Source organism: Aedes aegypti, chromosome 3 (genome assembly GCF_002204515.2).
Source record: "Aedes aegypti strain LVP_AGWG chromosome 3, AaegL5.0 Primary Assembly, whole genome shotgun sequence".
NCBI classification, from domain to species: Eukaryota; Metazoa; Arthropoda; class Insecta; order Diptera; family Culicidae; genus Aedes; species Aedes aegypti.
The window spans coordinates 10,242,431-10,258,191 of NC_035109.1; the positions used below are offsets into that span (position 1 = coordinate 10,242,431).

The 15,761-nt window shown below is 39.0% G+C and overlaps 1 protein-coding gene across 2 annotated transcripts in view; it reads left to right on the top strand.

The window, feature by feature from the left end:
• Positions 1 to 1,636: 1,636 nt before the first annotated feature.
• LOC5570237 (zinc finger RNA-binding protein) overlaps positions 1,637 to 15,761 on the top strand; it is a 57,182-nt gene continuing 43,057 nt past the window's right edge. Inside the window, exons 1-3 of one of the 2 annotated variants that reach the window (XM_021852468.1) lie at positions 1,637 to 1,769; positions 1,834 to 2,052; positions 9,809 to 9,975. In XM_021852468.1, the coding sequence (XP_021708160.1) occupies positions 2,003 to 2,052; positions 9,809 to 9,975 (217 nt within the window). In that variant the 5' untranslated portion in view covers positions 1,637 to 1,769; positions 1,834 to 2,002. Of the gene's footprint in view, positions 1,770 to 1,833; positions 2,053 to 9,553; positions 9,976 to 15,761 lie in introns of those variants that run through there. The other variant, XM_001658966.2, reaches the window with a different exon arrangement.

Sequence of the window (15,761 nt, forward strand, 5' to 3'; positions counted from 1 at the left end):
TATTGGAAATACAATACAGCATATGTAAAATGACAATACAATTACAGTACAATATATTGTTTTGAACAGTTCACTGTATGGTATATGAGATTTTTGCAATATAATGTATGGGTGGTTAAGTATCGTAACAATGCAAATATAGATATTTTCTCATACAAACATTTTGAAGATACAATACGATATAATGTTCATGTATTGTCTTGATTAGCAATTCGTGTATTGTTGTACAATACAAAAACAATTCAACGAACTGTATCATGGTTGCATTCGTCGTTACAGCTAATGTCAAGTGACTTCTAAAAAACTACTTATTTTAACTTTTTGAATATTTTTCACCCAACATTTCTTGCTTTCTGAACTTGTTTTGTTTATTTCTTTACTTGAGCTGTACGCTGCTGAAAAGTAGGGTTGATTTCATAACGTCGGTAACGGTAACAAATCAAGTGGAGCTGTCACTTTTACGTACGGAAAAATGTGCCGCTCAATTATTCCGCAAGTAAAAGTGACACTTCGCTCATACTAGATTGGCTGTCAAAATTACTTTGGTAAAAAAGAGAAATTTTACTTGAGCGCTTTTCGTTTCAGGTGCACACTACGCATTATTCTGGTTATGTTTACATTAATGATTAGACAAAGGAAATGATGGTGTGCAAGGTCACTACAAATCAGGTGCACATACCAAGGTATTTAGAGTGACGAGGTGTACCGCTGTAACTTCTAACGGAAATACTAAGTGACAGCTGGCGACTTGGTTTTGGTGAAAGGTTATGGAATACAAACACAACGTTCCATAGTGGTTATCATGCTCAATGGTGTGGGTGCCCTAGTGTAGATGTGGTTGTGAAACTCATTTTCTCACAAGGACACGCGGGGTTTCCCGGAGAAAAGGAACAAACGGGGTTCAGCATAGGGTTTATTCACAAATTTCATAATGCCAAAAATGGCCATTTTTGGCACCCACCCACCCCCTCGTAACGCATTTTTTATGAATATTTTCCAAATTTTGTGTGAGCTGTAACATTTTCAGAATAAGAATTCGACCAATAAGGTATAAAACCATTAACAATGTTGAAGTTGACGCGACTGAAAACCCCAGCATGCCATTACTTTTTAAGTGTTATTTTGTATCGCAATAAATTGAGTTAGTTGTAATTTGACCGTCTAGCAAACAAGTTGTTAAATTGCTTTCGGTCTGACCTACGGCCACATCCAATAAAAAAAAATAAGGTTTTTACAAATAAGAATGATATTGTTTCGATATTCAATCACAGTGTATTGCAACCAATACGTTATATTGTACATTTATTTTTCATTTACTGAATGGTACGTTATTATACGGGCTTTATTCACAGAAGAGGGTCCATTCACAAATTTCTTAACGCTTAAGGGGGTGGGTATCTTGAAAATGTTACGAGGGGGTGGGTGGGAGTTAAAAATAGCCCATTTTGGTGTTATGAAATTTTGAATAAACCCAGAGAGGATCAAGCCACAAAAAAACTGTGTATTTTTCTTCACTAAACAACGATTGGTCTAAGGGGGAATCCGTTACCTTGTATACAGGTACTTTGGGCGCTGCCATGCTCTCTGATGGCGTGGTGAAATTTTCTTGTCTGCGTTTTTTAACAACGCATCGGCTTTCTGACAGCTGATTGCATTGATCCCGGCATCGATATCAGTGTCGTTGTGTCGTGAAAAAGTGTTTCATTTTGCACGTATCTGGCCTTTCCGAATATTTTTTCCTGTGAAATTTAGTGAAAATATTCTTTCGGGTATTATAATCGAAGAGTGATACTGTGCGAATCTTGATTGTAACGATTTAGAAGATTTTTCTAGTTTGCATACAAACTGGGGTTTTGTTCTCCGTCAGTCACAAAAAGCGGCGTGAGTGAGTGAGTGAGTACGCTGTCAGCTGTCGTCGGCGAGTTTTGTGTTGTCACCGTTCTCGCAATTTTCTCACGCACAGTTGCTGAGAGTGGAACAAAAGTCGATGTGCTGAAAAAGTATGGCCACCAACAACTATTTCGGATTTCCGCATGGTGCAACGCAGTACGGGTAAGTAAATTCAGTGTTTTAGTGCGGCCGAGATGCTGGACCGTTAAGAAACGTTGGAGGTCGATCGCGGACTGTGCTAATTGTGCCAAAAATCGTGTGTTAAAATTTGGTTAGTGGAAAAATTTTCTTTCAATGCCAACAGTGGGCTGTGAAGAAGAAGACCAAGAAAAAAACAGTCTGAGAACCGAGATTTTGAGCAGTGAGCGAGTACGAGAAAGATGCGAGAAGTGAATGTGAGTAGTGAGTGAGGGCGGTGTGATGAATGGTGAACTAACTCGCAAAAACTTCGAATGATCCGCACTTGATCGATCATAGGGTAAACGCTTCCTCAGCGACGGGTACAGTGATTGACTGTAGACTCGATGTCTCGGTCCTATTGACTGTTTAACGATAAACTTGCAACGATTGACGCGCCACCATATTTCATATAACGGAGGTTATTAGAACTAACTTGGAGGTGATGATATGGAGGTTATTTGGCAATTTGAAGGTTAAAATCACCTCCAAACACTAGCGATTTTGCGGTGGGATGTTGACGTTTGATCACGAATAGGCCTATTCAAATGACGTCTCAAATCAGCTGATCGGGAAGCACTTTGACATTTCCTCTTTGAAAATGACAGGTCCGTGTTAGCACCGGTCCTCCACCGATGTAAACAAATGCATAGACGGATCTGTCACATGAAAAGGCCTATAGACTAATCAAATTTGCCCGCGTAGTAGTGTAATGTAATGTTTTCTATGTTTGGTGTGAGAACTGTCACAACATTTCTTTTGTTTGCTGTGAGAAAGCAAACAAAAAAAATGCTGCCGAGCATTCACTTCCTTGTTGAACTGACGTTGACCGAAACTCAAATGACGTCAAATAAACATCGATACGTTTTCATTCTGAGGAAATTGACTTGTATAAGATTGATCGTGCGTTGCAGTAATTTATATACAACAAAAGCTTTCGTTTTTTGAAGAATGAAGATACAAATATTTATTGCAATAACGTTGTTGCTCATTAGGTCCCGAATGAAATTAAACCATGTGTCAATATGTTTGGTCCTGCGACTTCCTCTTTCGGCTCGCAGCATCACTATGCAGCTCTGGTTGTCCTCAAGCACTGTGATTGGTCCGATGGGCTTCTCACCAATGTCCTTCATTAGCTTCTGCAACCAGAGTAGCTCCTGACAGGCCTCCGCTAAAGCCACGTATTCTGCCTCGGTGGACGAAAGGGTAACGCACTGTTGTTGTCGAGCAGCCCAGGAAATCGGTGAAAGATGAACCCCGAGTTTGATTTTCGGTCTTGGTGATCTCTAGCCCAGTCCGCGTCTACGTGTGCGTATAACTCTCCCAAGCTCCAGCTTCAAATCTGCAGTCGACTTCAGGTACCGCAACGTCCGTTTGGCCTCCGTCCAATCAGCTTGGGTTGGATGGCTGACCTTGCTCCCCAGGATCGACGCAATATCGGGCCGAGTGTTTACCGCCACATAAAGCAAAGCACCTTAGTAGCTCTGGAAGGTGTCCTTCCTGGGCAATGGTTCCTCCTCCTTTTGCTGTAGTTTCGTATATCCGGGGTCCATTGGGATGTGGGATGGTTTTACATCTGCTTGTCCAAACCACGCAGCTATCGTACGGATGTACGAAGATTGGTCCAGCACGAATCGTCCATCCTGTTTTCGTTGAACCCGAATACCGAGATAGATGCTAACGTCTCCGAGCGATGTGATCTTGAAGTTCTTCAGAGTTGCTTCAATTCGATTGTACTCCGTTTCATCCTGGCAAGCAATGAGCATGTCGTCCACGTAAAGTAATACGAATGACAAACGACCATGTTTCATCCGCACGAAAAGACATGGATCTGCTTCCGACGGTTGGTATCCCAAATTCTGTAGCACCTCAGTAATTTCGCGGTTCAACACTCGTCCAGCTTGCTTTAGTCCACAGAGGCTTTTCCATAACAGGCAAACGTCATTCTCCACCACGGTCGCAAAACCAGTGGGCTACCTCATATAGTTAGTCTCGGCCAGGTCCCTGTACAAGTAGGCCGATTTGACGTCCACGTGCTTCACCAAAAGCTTCTTTCTAGCGGCAATCGATAGCAGTGTGCGGAAAGTAGTACTTCGCGACGGGGGCGAATACCTTGTCGTAATCTGTGCCATATAACTCGCTAAACCTCTTAGCGACGAGTCTTGCCTTATACCGGGTGACTTCGCCGTTGCTGCCCAACTTGCGTTTAAATACCCACTTGCAGCCTACAGGTTTACGGTTGTTGGGTAGTGGAACTATCTCCCAAGTTGCATTATCGTGCAAGGACTTAACCTCCTCTTCCATAGCGCGCATCAACATGTCACGATCTGGGCTCTTTATTGCTTCTTCGAACGACCGAGGTTCGGATCCTGGATCAGTGAATCAATTGTCACCCAACACGCAGCAACAAAGAGATTGTCATCAACTATTCTTGTTGCAACAATTTTATGCCGCAACATCAGTTTATCACCACCTGAACATAATATGACAATGATCGATCACTACGTGCGTAGCAATTTTCTAGGGTTCGCATTGCAATTTTCGAGAATTTTCTCCGTGTTGGTAAACATTAACTCATTATAACGTTATAACGAACAGCATACATCATACAAATTTGGTTTTGTGTTTAAAATAACTGATTAATCGCGAGTTGAAAAGCTAGCAACAATGTTGTGTCCCGCGATTGTCATGACAATTTTGCTTTTGATTGTATCCCTATACGCAAAAATTGCAACAAACGTTTGTGAGCGAGCTTGCTTTGTTGTTCGTTTTTCGTCTGTTTTGATGACAATTTGATTCACTGTCCTGGATGGTCAAACCGGCCACGCCATGGAATCGCTTTGGCCGCACGAGTGGAGCGACAAACGTTGGTTCAACAAATTGCTCCTGCCACTTGGTTGTCTGTGCCGAATTCCACATCTTCATCGTTGGATGTAGCGGTTTCAAAACCGTTGAATTCAGCCTCTTTTGATTCGTCGTCATACTGGTCATCATCACTCTTGGCGAGCATGTCTCTGGGAACCTCATCGTTCCTCTCGGGTGCTGTGAAAGCGGGAAGATCATCAGCCTTGCCACGGTTCATCGGAGAAATTTCAGAAAAAGGATATGAAACGATACTTCCCTGCGAAGGTACGATTTCCTGAACCTCCCGATGTGTCCGAAAGCGACCATCTCTGTTCGCGACCAGCTTGTGCGTTTCGGCATTGATGAAGCGGTAGGCCTTATGGTGCAAAGAGTAGCCAACAAACAACAGTTTCTTGGATTTTGCTTCTAGCTTGGAAAGTTTCTCCGATGGACTCCAAACGTAAGCCCAGGAACCAAAAATCTTGAGGTGGCTGAGATCAGGTTTCTCACCAGTCCAGAGCTCGAACGGTGTTTGTGATACGGGCTTCGTTGGCAAACGGTTCTGCAACTATGTGGCCGTATTCACAGCTTCGGCCCAATACTTGTGTAGCAGTTGTACGTCCAATAACATACAACGTACCATCTCCACTAGCGATCGGTTTTTACGTTCCGCTACTCCGTTTTGTTGCGTGGTGTACGCTGTGGTAAACCGTAATTGCTTCCGTTAAGCTTGGAAATTCCTTTTCGCTCCATTTTGGCTTGAAAAACTTGAACGAAAAACGAGCTTGAAGAAATTTACAATTGTTGATCGGTCGCGATGGTACGCACTTAAAAAAAAATACATATTACGGCGAAATTACACCGTAATCTCAACAGCTGAAGGTTCGGTGAAAAATCACCGAACAGTCTGTGAAATCGTCGAACAAAATCATAGAGAAAAACAAGAAAATGGTTCGACCGGGAATCGAACTCCCGACCCACCGATCAGGAAGCAGGCTTGCTGTCACTAAGTCAGCTTTCACTGCTTGTTAGTGGTGTGCAAAAACTGAAACAAAAGAAAGTTCATGCCTGCCAGAGCGGCTGTCGCACGATTTCACAGAAGTTCGGTGAAAATAATGCTTTTACCGAACTGTTCGTTAGTATTTCACAGGGTTACAGTAAAATTGTTTGTTTCACGGATTTTTTTCCGGTAAAATAGTAGATTTCACCGATTTTCTCCGGTAAAATAGTTGCTTTCGCGGATTTTGTCGGTAAAATAGTAGATTTCACAGGAAAATCTGTATTTTTATTGTTTACAGTTCAAAATCGGTGATTTATTTCACAAGATACTGCGATTTTTTTAAGTGTGTAACTAGCGTGGTCTGTCCATAACCTATTAGAGCTTGCAGAGAAACCATGTGCGTTGTGTGCGTCTTCCGTCACAGCTTAAAAATCAAATCATTAAATTTCTCAATGCAAATCAACAATGAACTGAATTATACTTAGTTTTGAACGTAATTCAAATAACGATCCATGCAAATTAAACTGAGCGATTGCCGCGAAATGTTTAACAAAACAAAACAGATCCAATGCCGGACTAAATTTTTTATCAACATTGTGTTAAGAAGTTGACTAAAATAAGTAGTTAAGTTTACCATTTCACTATGTGTTTAGTCATAGTAATTTCAACTTGAATGTGGTGAAAATTACGTAATATGTGGTTGTCGATACAAAAAATTGACATGGTAATGCTAAATATGCGTAGGGTTGGACTTAAATATGTATTTTTTATCAGTTTACAGAAATCGACTGGACATGTTGTAACTCATTCCAAAAATATGGTTGATTATAATCCAATTTGAGTATCTTCAAAGTTATTCCGACGCTGGAGACACGGTCAACGTCAAAGAAGTGAATGCTCGACAGCAATTCTGTTTTTGTTTATTTTCTCACAGCAAGCAAAAGCAATATTGTGAAAGTTCTCTCAGCAAACAACAAACATTTTGTTAAAATTGCGCTACAACGCAATTTGAAGAATTGGTATAAATCTGGTTGGAAATTCTTCAACAGTGCTTATTCATCTTCTAAAGAAGCACTATTGCTGCATCTGGCGCAGAAGATCGGCCTTTTCATGTGACAGGTCCGATGCATACACGGGCCTGTCATTTTCATAAAAGAACTGTTAAAGAGCTTCCGAGTCAGTTGATTTGAAACGCCTTTTGAAAAGCCTTTACCACACACAAATCTAGGCTACTATGTTTTTCTTTTTATATAGTGATGCCTATAGAGCAGCCCAATTCTGTGCTGTTACTTCAATAGGGCCTAACTGACATGAGGGATTTATCTTCATCGATCCTCTCTTTCGCTACCCCATTAAACATTTGACAGTTCAACAGCCGACTAAATTGGTTGGAAAATTAGTCGATTGTTGCACCGACGCTTATGGAAGTTTAACACAGCGATCAACTGACTAATCGCTAGATTAAATCGGGTGACCGAGGAAATCTGATGTTTAGTAGGTCAACTTGCTTGGATTTTACTTAAAATACCGATTTATCTACCTATTAAGTAGGATTGCGTTGGTCCACCCAATTAAATCGGGCGATATTCGGTTGATCCCTATGTTAATCTTCCATAAGCGTCGGTGCAACAATCGACCGATTTTTCAACCAATTTACTCGGCTGGTGAACTGTCAAATGTTTAATGGGGTAATAACTTCGCTAATTAGGTAATTCTGTAATATTTCTTGTTAATGAAGCAAGATATAGTAATTCTTCATCCTACAGCACAAACATATGTTACGAAAAGACAACTACTTTTCTGCAATAACACAATGAGAGCAACGATGAATACAGATAGGCCCTTATGAAAAAACAACACAGAATTATTATAGCCAAAGATTTTCAACTCATACAAAAATCAATAACTAATTACTGAGGCGCCCGATTAGAAAAAGGTTTTCAACATATGCATATAACAATATCAGTGTAGTTCTAACCCTCAAGAGTACATGGACAAATTTTATGTCCAATTGAATGAATTCTCGCGAAACTTTACTAAAGGACCTATCTAACATTGAGAGGCTCTCTTTGTTTGCTTTCTCTTTAATTAATAACTGAGTCACATTAACCTATTCTTTTGCGTTTTTTGTATGAAACGCTAGTCAAGGAAACTGCCTTTCGATCCATAGTGAAAAACTTCCCAAAAGCTTTAATATTCCACTGTTATAATCGAAAGAGAGCGAGAGAGGAGAGAATCTCTCATTTGTACATAAGTCCTTTAGTAATGTTCGGCGAGAATTATTGATTGCTTTTCCCATATATTAATAAGCTTCCCCATATAAAAGCCCTTCAATTCGTGCAGTCTCAGTTTTCATCCAAATAAGCACAAATTTTGGGAGGACACCCATAATTGAGAATCGAATAAGCGGTGTGAAGCAAAAAACAATATTTTGAACCACCCTTATATGGTACGGACCTGTTCAAATTCACCCCAGTGATTCGCCACCGGATTACAATATTTACTGGTGAAATAAACAGCATTTATTTTTATGTCTGGTAATTACGATGTGTTGGTTAAGTTAACAGATTTTGTGGTTGGTTGAAAACCGTTGGTACAGTTCCTAATCTTACGATAGATTTATGTCATTTTCGTTTTTAGGAACTGGGTCGGTGATCAACACATAAATAAACCAACGTCAAGCAAAATGTGGTTTGGTCGAACCTGAACCGGGTTGGGGTTGAAACTGTGATTCAGAACGGGTTGCGCCAGTTCCAACCTAGGTTCAAAAACGAATTCGACATTAGTTGTTAGTCCAGAATCAATGTCAGTGTAGCGAGACGGGGTTGGTGGTCTGATGGCTACCGCTTCTGCTTCATATGCAGAAGGTCATGGGTTCAATCCCAGGCCAGTCCCTTTCCTAGTACTTTGTAGTTGTATATCTCTCACTTGCTTCTATCTTCCATTCTAAATATATCACACTCAAACTATTCGTTCATAGCAAACGCTAGAACTAGAGACGGACAAGAAACCGTTTCCCTAACGCTTCCTACTTCCACGCGCACGCCTTTCTTACGCCTGATACATAGGCAGTCTGCTAACCACAAAAGCAAACCCCTCTGCCATGCCTTTCCCCCAATCCATACACTCCCGCATGAACTGACGTGGATGCAGTGGAATATAAGGTCTACGTGGGAGTCAGTTCAATGCATCATCAATTCCTCCCCCTTCCCCTCATTGGTCTGCATTCTGACGTGGCAGGTGCCATTGTTGCCTAAAAATAGAAGATCACCAGCACTTATACACTGAGGATGCCTGTTAGTCCCAAGCAGTCATTCGGTTGGTTCCTTGTGTAAGTGCAGCTGATCTGGCGATGCTGGAGTGCATCCACGGGCGGCCAATCAAGCTCAAGCAAGCTCAAGCTCAAGCTCCAGAATCAATGTCAGTGTAGCGGTAGCCGGGATACAAAACTGTTTTGTGCTTGCTTGTTATTGATCAATAATTGGCACCTACCCTATCGATATTTTTATGAATGAATCTAGAATTTGACGTTCCGCTTCTCGATCGACACACTGCAGCAGGTAGGTGAGATACGAGTGAGAGAGCGCGTGAGAATGCGTGAGACCGGCTAAATTTGCCTTTTCTCTTTCGACCGATCCATAATGGCTGCCTGAGACGACGGCATTTCATACCTCGCGAGACGGTCTGCTTGTGAACGTGAAAAATCGATCGATTCGTTTTTTTGGTCCGCATCTTGACTGCTTGGATGCGCCTCGTCCATTTCCGGCTAGAAAAGTGTGCTGAGAACGGATTTCGGGGTTTAGAGTGTGGAAATTGTGCGTCGTTCAAGTGCTAATCATTGATGTTTGTTGTGTTCTGTTCTTCCCCGGCGACGACGACGACGATTTTGACCTGCAGCACGACGGCCCCCGGAACAGCCTACCCGACCACACAGACGGGTTATGCAGTAGCGACAGCGGCCGCACCGGCAGCAGCAGCGACCTACGGAACAGCCGCAGCGGCAGCGCGTCCAGCCGGATACGAGCAAGCCTACCAAACGGCCGCAACTCCCGGAACCTACGCAAGTAAGTGGAGAGCACTACTTTTCATTTTGAGATACTTTCCCCCTCCCCCTTCCGGGTAGAAAATTCCGGCAAATTATGCTATTTTCATTTTTCTGCATTTTTTTTTTTTTTTTCTAGAGAGACACGGCTTTTTTTAAGGTCAATGCACTTGTCAATGGCAACTAGATGAACGAATTTGGTTTTTGGATACCTATCGTCATATGGAGTGACTTTGAATCACAACTTCGACGATTGATTTTCTTTTTGAAATTATGTGAAGGTTGCTCGGTGATGGATTGCTTTGATTGTTTGACTTTTGTCGTATTTGACACGCCTTTTTTGTTGTAGATTGATTTAGGTATACGAGTGATTAGCCCTTCTGGATAATTTGGCAGAACGGACTGACTTGTCTGAGTTTGCATGGTGTCGACTACCTACGAAGTCAAGAAATTTCGTTCAAGGCCAAGGGAATAAGTTTCCAGATGACTTTCCAGATTTTACTATATGATGCTCATGTAGTCATATTGTTAACATTATTTGAGAATTATTCTTTACGGAATGAATAATAGACCGGGATGAAATAGGTAATCAATATGTCAAAATAACAAATAAGTTTTGAAAAAAATATCCTTATCCTCAGAATTCTTGTTGAAAGCTTTGTTTTCCAATGTAATCTAACCCTAAAATTGTTTTTATTAGACTTGAACAAAATTTTGTATAAACAAACAAAAACATTAATTTGTTTCGAACATAACTTTTTGTGAGTAACTTTGAAGTGTCCTATTTTTCAACGCTTTGTCAACTATTTTGTTCAAAATCTTAAAAACTCAGACGATTTACAATAGAAAAACGGATCAAGCATTTTTTTTAAGTTACCTAAAACTAAAAATAATAAGAAGGGTCGTAAAAATCTATGTTTCACTATACAGTCAAATTTTGTTTGTTGCACTATGTTTAATTGCAGTACGTTTTAATTGCCCCCCCTAAAACGAAGGCCAACGTCACTCTCTGACATAAACCGCAATTTGGAAATGTTGGTTTAGTGAGATTATCACGTTGCCAGTTCTTGTGATTTTCTATTTGCCAGATTGTGAATAAAGTGACTGTAACAGTTAGTTGTAAGCTTAGCCTACGGTATCTGCTTTGCACAAAACTATTCATCATTCATATTAACAAATAAAAATTCTCTCATAGTTATGTTCCTGAAGTGCTCCGATGTGTTTGTTTGCATATAAAATACAGGATATATCGGGAAAGTAGGAAAAACGAGAGTAAACGGAACTGTCATTTTTATGGAACGTTTCATAGCTATTTTCAACGGCTTTGTTGATGGCAAACGAAGTTTGCCGGGACCACTAGTTTAAGGTGAAACATATCGGAATTCAAAGATGGCCGTTACAATGGCCGACTTGTGATCCTATTCGCGTTTTCAGAGGCACTAAACTGGAGAAATAGTTCCTGATCATCATATTTTAAGCATTCTGTTAGTGCACAAAGCCAAAATAAAAAAAACTCTGTTGTTGTATGCTTTCTTCGCGAGATTAGTGCCTTTGAAATTTTAGTGCAATCTTAGAAGTTAGAGTCCAAACTGTTTAACCTTAAGATAAATGGTAAAACTAATCTTCTATTGGAAAAAATCAGTGGGGGTTGTGTACAAGACACGACCGCATGACGTTAACTACGCCAAGAATTTTTTTTGCATTTGAATTTTAGTCGATTTTCATAGTTGCAGCCTTCCTTTAGTTCAAACTCAAACATAATATCGTGACGGTCCCGACATTTTAGATTTTTAATTGACACCTACTATATTGCCGTAAGATGTAGTTAACATCAAAAGAATAATGAGCGAAGAAGCTGAAAATGGTCTCCTTTATAGTGCGCTTCCCAACCCAAAAGAATCGTGGAAGACAATATGAACAAGTTTGGTTGCGTAAGAAAGGGGTCGACATTTTCCCAATTTTCGACAGTCTATCGTCAAAAATCAAAAGTTTTCTCCATTTGAGTAAAATTTTGTACAAATTTCCGACCGATTGGTGGGAAAATATTTAAAATCTATCGATAAATGGCTGAGTTATTACCATTCAAAATCCTACATAATTTCGTGACGGCCGCAACCTTTTAGATTTTCAATTGACACCCAGTATATTGCCGTAAGACGTAGTTAACGTCAAAAAAAGAATGCGCGAAGAAGCAGAAATTGGTCTGCTTTTATAGTGCACTAGCCAACCCAAAGGAATCGTGGAAGACAATATGAACGAGTTTGGTTGCGTAAGAAAGGGGTCGACATTTTCCCAATTTTCGACAGTCTATCGTCAAAAATCAAAAGTTTTCTCCATTTGAGTAAAATGTTGTATAAATTTCCGACCGATTGGTGGGAAAATATTGAAAATCTACCGATAAATGGCTGAGTTATTAGTATTTAAAATCTTACATAATTTCGTGACGGTTGCAACATTTTGGATTTTCATTTGACACCCAGTAGGGTGCCCGAGGAGGAACAAATAACTCCCCAATAACTTATGCATACCATTTTTTGGTATCATACCAAAATTAGGTATTGTTCAGTTGTCAATACCTCAATTTGGTATTATAATGGCATTGAAAAAAATCTTTAAAACAATTAAAAATACTTCATTGAGGTATTAAAAGGCTATTGAGGTCTGCTGGAGGTATTGAACTACAATTGAAAAATTTCATTTTTATATAAAAATCCATCAAGTATTATTGAGGTATTATAATACCTGATCTAGTTATCAGTTTGGTGTTCGTAGAATATGCTTGAGGTATTATTTGAGGTATTTTACCTCTTATGCAGGGCTCATTCATACCTTATTCAGGTTGTAAGTATTGGAAATTATCTGGTATGGAATACCTCAATTTGGTATTCAGTAGTTATTTTCTTCTGCTCGGGTGCCGGTACCAATGGTTGTAATGTACCAGTAGATTGGACTATGGAATAAAACGAACATTTTTGATAAAAAACGACATGTGCTATTTTTGGTGGATAGATCGTCTCTAGTTTAGTCGATTTGCCAAATTTCAGCTTTTTATTTTATCAAAAAGTCATATAAATAATTGAGTTTATGCAACAAATTTGATCACTTGCACCAGTACCCGAGCAGAAGAAAATAACTACTGAATACCAAATTGAGGTATTCCATACCAGATAATTTCCAATACTTACAACCTGAATGAGGTATGAATGAGCCCTGCATAAGAGGTAAAATACCTCAAATAATACCTCAAGCATATTCTACGAACACCAAACTGATAACTAGATCAGGTATTATAATACCTCAATAATACTTGATGGATTTTTATATAAAAATGAAATTTTTCAATTGTAGTTCAATACCTCCAGCAGACCTCAATAGCCTTTTAATACCTCAATGAAGTATTTTTAATTGTTTAAAAGATTTTTTTCAATGCCATTATAATACCAAATTGAGGTATTGACAACTGAACAATACCTAATTTTGGTATGATACCAAAAAATGGTATGCATAAGTTATTGGGGAGTTATTTGTTCCTCCTCGGGTAGTAGCCGTCGTGTTCCAGTAGTTCATCAACGGATGGCAGCAGTTTTTAAAATGGATGTATAAAAATGAAGAAAAGCCCTAGAGATGATCTATATGCTTCAATCGAAAGATTGCTGTTCCGAGGGAAAAATGTTGAACCTATGAAAAAATTTACCATTTTGTTTAAAATTCCTTGTATCATTCCCGAACGTCAACTACTGGAACACTAGCGCAAGTACTGGAACACGTGTACCAATAGTGGCTCAAGCGATTTTATGTTAAAATATTAGTTTTATCATTCTTTTTATATTTTTCCCATATAGTAGAGGTTGGAATCTTTCTATGGACGTAAAAAGATCTCTGTTAAGACTTTTCGTTATTCTGTTATGATTTGTTATAGCTTAGGTAGTCCACTAATGGCACCGGTACCCTATATTGCCGTAAGACGTAGTTAATGTTGAAAGAAGAATGCGCGAAGAAGCAGAAATTGGTCTGCTTTTATAGTGCACTATAGTGTATACCCGAGGAGGAACAAATAACTCCCCAATAACTTATGCATACCATTTTTTGGTATCATACCAAAATTAGGTATTGTTCAGTTGTCAATACCTCAATTTGGTATTATAATGGCATTGAAAAAAATCTTTAAAACAATTAAAAATACTTCATTGAGGTATTAAAAGGCTATTGAGGTCTGCTGGAGGTATTGAACTACAATTGAAAAATTTCATTTTTATATAAAAATCCATCAAGTATTATTGAGGTATTATAATACCTGATCTAGTTATCAGTTTGGTGTTCGTAGAATATGCTTGAGGTATTATTTGAGGTATTTTACCTCTTATGCAGGGCTCATTCATACCTTATTCAGGTTGTAAGTATTGGAAATTATCTGGTATGGAATACCTCAATTTGGTATTCAGTAGTTATTTTCTTCTGCTCGGGTAGCTAACCCAAAGGAATCGTGGAAGACAATATGAACGAGTTTGGTTGCGTAAGAAAGGGGTCGACATTTTCCCAATTTTCGACAGTCTATCGTCAAAAATCAAAAGTTTTCTCCATTTGAGTAAAATGTTGTATAAATTTCCGACCGAAAATAATGGGAAAATAATGAAAATCTACCGATAAATGGCTGAGTTATTGGTAAGGTACCGCGGGGCAAGTGGGTAAATGGGGTAAGTGAAAATAATGTGTATGTTTTACTGAATATGTGAATTAACGTTTCAAAATCATGCGTAAACCGTTGAAGCCATTCAGAACATTACGGTAGGTAAGAGATTCCTGAGATTTTTCAACCATTGTTGCATAATAGAGCAAAAGATTGTTAACCTGTTAACTGGTACTCCGTAACAAGATGGCGGCGTGCAATCTTATTTAAATATTTTCAGTAGAAAAAAGTTGCGGAAAAAAATATTCTGTACCACTTTTAAGTTGTCCCCTCTGACAGTTTTAAACTGCAATAAAAAAAGTTTTAGAATTAATTTGACATAGACCTAAAAATAACTAAATTGAAACACCGTCAATTTTCCAATCACGTGGGGCAAGTGAAAAGTTTCTCATTTTAGATTGAATTTGTGTTTTCTCTCTAGGTAGCTATAAGTACACAAGGTTCGCAATTATCATAGAATAACAGAACGTGCTTATAATTCAAGAAACATTATACTAATAGCGTTAAAAGCTATTATCATGGCCCAATCATGAAACTTCTCTAAAAATAAGGTTGCCAAATATTACGATATTAATATGTTTACTTCGGACAGCCGATCAAAAGGAAGACGTTGATTGGAAAGTTCCAATATAAGACAACGCACGGAAATCTCGTGGAATGTCTATGCAAAGCTAGCTCAAAACATAAAAATGGGATATAGGTGTATCCACACAAAAAAGTTTCTAAATACTTTATTGAAGTATTCCGTTTGATTTCTTTTGAAGAGTTATCCGACGTCATATCCGAATTTCTTAAAAACAAATAACGAGCGGTGGAAAATCTACAGAGCAGAAATGCAATTGCTGTCCCGTGATGTAAAAATAAAAATTGGGAATATTGCAGTTATAATGTTGTCGAATCATTTCAACAAACATAACTAAACAGAAGAAAATTCAAGTAATAAGAATAAAATTTTCTTTGTATACATGTTACTTATATTATTGTTCATTGAGATGCCTTAACAAATGTTAAAGGTAATAGAAATCGTGAATGTAACTGTTAGTTTTTGGATTTATTGTTCAAAACGATAAACTTTTCACTTGCCCCACCTGTGGGGCAAGTGAAAAGTAAGGAAACTATTT